A 7,831-nucleotide genomic window follows, 5' to 3' on the forward strand; every position below is an offset into this window, starting at 1 on the left:
TTTAACATGAGTTGTAGCAAATGAAGCCATGTTTCTTAGAAAAATTGGCAAGTATCCTCAACGAACAGACAATCTGAGGAAACCATACCTTTTAACACACTCACTGATCGATTTAAAAATAATACAAAGAAATAAGCTACAATACAAAGAATTAACATAAAACAAATACAGAACAAAATACGCATGAAACTTAACAAAAATAATACACCCTGAGTTTTAATGCTGAACGAACAGAGTTAATCTATTCAAAGAGGAATATCACTTAAAATGTTTGTTTAGAAGTTCAGATAATGTATTGGCCTAAACCAGAAAAAAAAAGAATATACGTATTTGAATTTTTTGTTTGTTTACATTTTAAAATAAAATGACAATTTTGCCGTACCTTACATTTGAATAATAACATATTCATAAACTTATAAATTAAGTTATAAAAGCGCGAAGATATTCCTCACTGTATTTATATTCAAGTATAATTTTCTCATTTTTAAGATTCTTGGTTCCGTCGTTTTGATACTCCCTCTTAGAAGATTACCTTCACTTACCAGCGAAGTGCACAGATTAGTAGAATCTCCTTATAGTCTCTGGTAGCAAAATCAAAGTGTTGAGACAGAAAGGATTATGGATATTAATTACGTACAAACGCCAGTGAGTTGTAGAGTAAATCAATGAGCCACAAAATTAGTTGCAGAACTCAAACATCTAACGATCACACTCTTTGTCATTGATTGGGTCAAAGCTCTGTTAATCCATAGTGACTTTTACATCCAGTATGTAGTATTTCACTGTTTTAGGGATTTGTTATATTTATTGGATCCACCGTGCGTCTATCTTGCCGCGAAGGAAGGTGACTCGCAAGCGGACTGAGAGTGGGTCTAACACCGGGCGATGTTGAGAGACCGTGGTGAAGGTTCTCGACCTGCCGACTAATTTTTCTCACATTTTTTGTATTCGGTAGCTTGTTGTCTTTCTTCCACTTCATACGACGGTTCTGAAACCAAATTTTAATCTGACGCTCTGAAAGGCAGAGTGCATGGGCAATCTCAATTCGGCGACGTCGTGTCAAATAACGGTTAAAGTGGAACTCTTTCTCTAACTCCAGAACCTGATGTCTAGTATAGGCTGTCCGCTGGCGCTTAGTTTCTATCCCTGATGAAAAACAACTTCCATTTGCTAAAACAGCAAAAGTAAAAGAAAAAAAAAGAAACTTATTAAGCAAACAAATGAAACATTTTACTGTGTATGCGGGGAAAAAATGGATGTGATTTTACATTGGGAGACATTCGAATGTCAAATGAACATAACAGATAGTTGTACTTCTGTCGCACTTACAGAGATAAGATGAAAATAGCAAATCTTAGAAATACCATTGAGATTCATCTACTTTTTAAATCACGTTTTTCTAAACTATTTATGCACCAAACTGCTTGTTCGTCAAGGCCCTTAATGATACAAAAATATCATCAATATTGCAATTAATTTCAGTAATTAACAATGGGGTCTCCTATGTATTTTGCGTAGAAAATAAGTGACTTTGTCAAGTCTTTTCTATCAGTTCCTTACATTAACTACTGCAACAGCCAATAACATAAAGATACTTAATACGGTATAACATGTGGATCTCTATGGTAATGAACGGTATATAAACAAGTCGTTAATTTGAGAGATAGGAGGATTTTTTGTAGAGCAAAGTTAGAAGAATCTATAATATTCAAGAAAAAGTTCACCTGTGTGAAAGAAAAGGACAAACCAGTAAAGAGAAGAAAAAAGGTTATACCTTGTGAGAGAAAGACACTGACCAGTATATAAAAGAACAAAGGTTACACCTTGTGAGAGAAAGACACAAACCACTATATAGAAGAACAAGGGTTATACCTTGTGAGAGAAAGACACAAACCACTATATAGAAGAACAAAGGTTATACCTTCTGAGAGAAAGACACAAACCACTATATAGAAGAACAAGGGTTATACCTTGTGAAATAAAGACACAAACCACTATAGAGAAGAATAAGGGTTATACCTTGTGAGAGAAAGACACTGACCAGTATATAGAAGAACAAAGGTTATACCTTGTGAAATAAAGACACAAACCACTATAGAGAAGAATAAGGGTTATACCTTGTGAGTGAAAGACACTGACCAGTATATAGAAGAGCAAAGGTTATACCTTGTGAGAGAAAGACACTGACCAGTATAGAGTAGATCAAAGGTTTTACTTTGAGAAAGAAGGGGACACACTAGTACAAAGTTATACCTTGATTTTGTTTGTTTGTTTAAGAGCAAAGCCATGTTGGGCTAGCTGCTGTGTCCACAGCGTGGAATAGAACTCCAGATATTAGTGTTGTAAGTCCTTAAACTTACAGCTGTCCCACCAATGGTCTATACCTTGTGAGAGAAGGGGGACAGTATGGAGAAAAACAAAGTTTAAACAACGAGTTTTCTGAATTGATTTATATCGTTTCAAACTGTGTAGACAGTGACGTCACAACTAAAGAAAAGTCACGCTAGCTGGTAATTTATTACCCTGGTGGTTATTTATCGTTTTTACGCACGTTACCCCTTATCATAACATTGTGTTTAAGTAATCATTTCAAACTGAACAAATTACGTACCTGACCCAAGATGAACTTTCTTCATCCAGGGGTAGATTGTCGGTTGTACTTCAGGGGAATTTACACATTCTGGAGACTCGCTTCTCAGAATTGAAGAGGAATTCTTGACCGACGAATCTCTATTGTGAATACTGGTTAATGGTTGGACTTGTAGAGAAGGAACTGGTGCTGTTTGTAAAGTATCTTCTGGTGGTGGTGGAGAGGACTCAGGAGATGCATCACTGCTATAAGGAGATTGTCCTAGTCCGTGGGGAGTAGCATTAATTTTCCGAACTCGTACGCTCGTTACACAATTTATGGAGGAGCCTAGATTTGTAAGCTTTTCAAGTGTTGATATACTGTTCTGAGACATTGAACATGATGCCGGAAAGACAGAGTTAGCAGGACCGTGATTTGTGTAAGGGGCTGTTCTAGCTCCACCGGTATTAAGGTCATAATTTATCGGCGCGTGCTGAGTGTCAGCGCTATGGAACTCGTCATGATGCTGCGCTTGTGGAGAGAAATAGCTTGTGCCATGGCATGGAATGTAGCTAGCTTGTGCATATTCTTCGCAAGGTGGAAATTTTGGCTCCATAAACGGTTGTGAGTTCATCAAAAACGAGCTCATGATCATTAATTTTTGAATGAGTTGGATGGAAATAATTTTCGTTCGCGTATGTCGTTTAACAGGGCTTAAACTCCGCCCTTTTGAGGAAATTACCATATCACATGGCCGTAGTAAACCAGTGATATGTCTAACCACTGAACGGCCGTTGGGACGTCACGAGAAAATATGACAGAGACGTATTATTTCAATATGGCGGCTGTTTTTGTGGTTATGGCTTTGTACGATTGACAAAGTTCAACTTCACAAGTTATAACTTTAATACAACTGAAAGCTTAAGTGTAAAATGCATTCAGATAAAGATGTATTAGCGTGAGGAACTTCTATCAAGACTGAAGTAAGAAATGTCAGTATACTGAAAGAACACTAACAAGTAAACACCACTGCTAGCTTTCTATTTAAATAATCGGCCAATTGAGCTTTACTGAATCCCATTGAAGTACAAAACGATTAGGAGTTTGTTATATTTGGATGAGTAATAGCATTTGAAGTTTGAAACTACTAAGCCCTTTGGAGTTCTGGGAAACTGTTGGTTTATAGTGCGCATGATCAAGATAATTCCCTAACGCAGGTGAGTTTCTATTTATATTTTTTATATTTATGTGAGATCATTACGGAAAAACTTCATAACTGCATTTATTTCTTAAAAAAAAAACATCCATTAAGAGCAAATTGTGGGAAGAGACCCTGCTACACACTCTTTTGGAAGGAAACGTGTAGGTTTTTCTCTATTCAATGTAAACGCCGTCGTGGTCAGATAAGTGAATTTATAATTGATCTTACATGCTGCACGTATTTTAGAAAATTTCTGATTACTTCATGTTTCCTAATACCGTAATTTGGTGTTGAATAAACATAACATGATTTATACAGGAAATTGTAGTGCTTACTTCTGATAGTTTATTAGAATTATTTTGAAAACTTATTAGGATATTGTAATAATATGTAATGTTTTAAAAGACCTCTAAGCTTATTATAAGATACAATGTACATCTCTTATTCCTATCTAAAAATATACCTAAACGAAATTTAGAGTTAAATCAGCAAGTGAACAAAGCAAAAATCAATTAAGAATGTTTTTATGAAGTCAATTACAGTAATCAGTCTTCCCTTTTTTTCCTTCCCAGGTATTTTATTACCAATAAACTTCAGTCTAAATACCATTTTCACAATTTGTAATCTGCTTTCTACAAAAAAATCGATCCCTACTTTTAAAATTTAATGATATTTACTAGACTGTTGGACAACAACTTTGATACTTAACTGTAGAAATATATAAAGTTATTATACTTATGTTGTTTATATATATATATTGCTTAAACGTAAACCTATATAAATATACAACATTAAACCTGATGTATTTTATTGAGTTACTGTAAAACGTTAATCCTGATGTACATAATTTTACTGAGTTACTGTAGAGTGTAGAACATTAAATCTGATGTACTTAATTTTAATGGGTTACTGTACCACAGTAAACCTGGTGCATTTATTTTACTGGGTTACTCTACAACATTAAACCTGGTGTACTTAACTCTACGGAATTACTGTACAGCATTAAATCTGATATACTTAATTTTACAGAGTGGGTTACTGTAAAACCTTAAACCTGACGTACTAAATTTTATTGAGTTACTATACATCATTAAATCTAGTGTATTTCATTTTACTGAGTTGCACACATGTTCAGTTTTATACTTTCTTTTTGTTTATCTTTCGTTTGTTTCATAAATAATTGTTCTATCTTTTGTTTATTTATGCACCATTGTGACTCTATAGTAAACATCAGTCATGATGAGAACAATATGCAAAAATAGTTCAAGTTAATTTATGGACACATACATATTGTAATTTTATTTTGCAAAATAATAGTGAATGATAAAATGATAAATAAAAATTAATGGATGTTTGGTGTTACCATTAATAGGCATATTTATTTATCTGTATATCAAAAGAAATATCAAACAATGTTTTATTATGGAACAATGGATAGTTGTTAATATTTGATCATTAGTTAGAATTTATAACAATAGTATAGCTGTGAGACAAACATTATGATATTAGAGTGTCTGTAGGAGGATATGACAAGCCTTGTGCATACAGAACGCTCATAACACAATCAATAAACTGTTAGAGTCTTTTGTGCACATGTTAAATAATCATCATTACTGTATATATAATGTAAAAGTGCTCAGTAAATCTTATTAATAATATATACTGTCATTCTATATAAATTTTTTCATGTTAATCTATCAATTTGTGTAGTATTAAGCCATACATATATATATTATTTGAAATCTGTAAAAAACCTGAAATGAGGAAACATCATCATTAACTATGGTTAGAACCGAATTATGAAGTTAAACCTTAAGGAGGTAGGACATTATTCATATTATCTGCACTTTGTTTTCTGTAAAAGATTATTGATACTTTGTCCTAAATACAAACAGACATTTCGACTTAAAACGTAAACACATCTTTATGTAATATCGATGTAATAATAATAATATTTCTGAAGTATGGTAAATTATGTTATTTCAACTTTTAAACTAGTTTAAAGTTTATTGCACAATTTCCAGATACAAATGAATAGTCTATTTTGTCTATGTATTATGTATTTATTACTGAAATTTAACTCCATTATTACCATACCTATTTTTACAGGAATCTTTACTAATTAAAACCAAGGCGGATTATAACGTTTTTAGTAATTGCTTTTTTAGTTAGGTTTTGTGGAAACCAAGTCGAATTTTTCTTAAATGCATTTATCTCAGTAGCTAGATCCTTTCATTACTATCGACTGACTGACTTTTATCAGAAGTCTTATTCAGAGAATCAGACATTCACCTTGGCTGACCTAGCAGCAGCGTCAACAAGAGAGCTACAGTAGCTGATTCTATCCAGTTAGTTGTGGTCAGGAGGATGAATAGGTCCCTGAGGACCCATTTACGCTGTATCTTCTCTGGATCCGAGCTTCCAGCAAACAGTGAAAACTTCAATCTTGTTTCACGCCCTCTTTGTGTGATTAATCCTTTGGGATAGGACCTATACAGTCATTTGGATAGTTAAAAGTCAAGCTAAGTCAGTGATGCCTTCATTTGACTATGAAACGTAAATCGCCTAATTGATTTTTAAGTGTTAAGTAATTAAGTAATTTTATTGAGGCTTAGACCATACTAATCCAAACTTTGAAATGTGTTTCATTCTCCTGTTTAAACTTTTAAAGAACTTAAGAAATATGAATTTGAAAACATAACGTATGAGTATGTATGTGTGTGTACATATATGTATATATATATAAGACAATTGGCAAATAAATAAAGTAAAACATAATACGTGAGTGATTTTTTATACTTCTAATAGTAAGAAAACGACGGTTGACTTGAGAGACAGCACTAATAAAACTGTTAAATGTGATAAAAAATCTGTTAAAGAGAGAGTTCTGAGATGCTCCACAGAGATTCGTTCTGCAATGTTATAGTCGTTATTGTAGATTCCATTGCTCTCATTTCAGTGTTATCTTCATGAAAAGCAACGAGCACACTTCCTTGATAGCACACGTTCTAAGGAACTATTGAAAAATAGCTAGGTAGCTTACAGACGTTTTTGTCTCCACTATATAAGTTGTTATCTGTCAAAGGACCGTCTGCAGCCAAATACCGATTTATATTTAAGCCGCTTAAAGAAACATTGACAGCTTAATTGATATGCTTGTCTTCTTGAAAATGGGAACGGGTTTCTACACTTGTCTGCCAAATGGCAAGAACGAACAATTTAATGTGTCTGTAACAAAATTAGTAATGACTATTTAACTGCCTTATTTTTTTCTTCTTCTTCTAAATCGAATATATATAATTTGAAGTATGCATGATTATACACTTTGAACTGTCATCATTCTGGTTTCAGTTGATATGTTTACGTGATATGCGTAGCTTTCTCACCCAAAACTGAAGAAAAGAAATACATATTAGTGTGAGAAACGTGTTTTAACTGATTCTACCTCAATGTTGGAGATAGTCTGGTTTAGAAGGTTATTACTCAAATGTTTTGTTACTTACACATCGTCCCCCAGTGGGTCAGCGCTAAGTTCACGGACTTACAACGCCAAAATTCAAGGTTCTATACCCTGCGATGGACAGTGTGTAAATAGCCCATTGTGTAGCTCTGTGCTAAAAGACAAACTGTCGCATCAGCAAATAAAATAAACTAAAATATAATGTTTTCTAAAAGGCTTTGTTTACATACTAAACTCAAGAGATTTTAAGTGTAAAATATTTGACCCCCCTTCTCGTTGACAGTGGTGCTGGCTTAATCGCATTATCTATTTTTATACTTTGTCGATCCTGTTTTCAATAATTCTTATCTTATTATACTGGAGCTTGTGATATATACTTTCAAAACTCGGAAACTACCGCACCGATCATCACCAATCAAAACTGGGTAATATTTTTTATAACTAGGCAGGATTTTTATAGCTGAGCAATAAATAAAACAATTGAAATTAACAAAATAACAAAAAAAAATTCAAATATAAAACAATCAAAAAACAAACTTAAAAAATGATGTGTTTTTCTTTAGTGTTTGTTTGTAATTAAGCACAAAGCTACACAATGTGC

The 7,831-nt window shown here is 33.3% G+C and overlaps 2 protein-coding genes across 2 annotated transcripts in view; one reads left to right on the forward strand and one right to left on the reverse strand.

Moving 5' to 3' along the window:
- Nucleotides 1-381: 381 nt before the first annotated feature.
- On the reverse strand, nt 382-3,322 carry LOC106474221 (homeobox protein Hox-A4-like). The gene is made up of 2 exons (XM_022379496.1): nt 2,612-3,322; nt 382-1,170 (listed from the first exon to the last, which is right to left on the reverse strand). The coding sequence occupies exons 1-2, from the start codon at nt 3,312-3,314 to the stop codon at nt 788-790; spliced, it is 1,086 nt and encodes a 361-aa protein (XP_022235204.1). The 5' UTR covers nt 3,315-3,322; the 3' UTR covers nt 382-787.
- The window catches only part of LOC111083183, a 26,383-nt gene continuing 21,692 nt past the window's right edge, over nt 3,141-7,831 (forward strand). The window contains exon 1 of the transcript XR_002608856.1: nt 3,141-3,786. The gene's annotated coding sequence lies outside the window, so the exon portion shown is untranslated. The remainder of the gene's footprint in view (nt 3,787-7,831) is intronic.

This window comes from Limulus polyphemus, unplaced genomic scaffold (genome assembly GCF_000517525.1).
Source record: "Limulus polyphemus unplaced genomic scaffold, Limulus_polyphemus-2.1.2 Scaffold137, whole genome shotgun sequence".
Classification (NCBI taxonomy): Eukaryota; Metazoa; Arthropoda; class Merostomata; order Xiphosura; family Limulidae; genus Limulus; species Limulus polyphemus.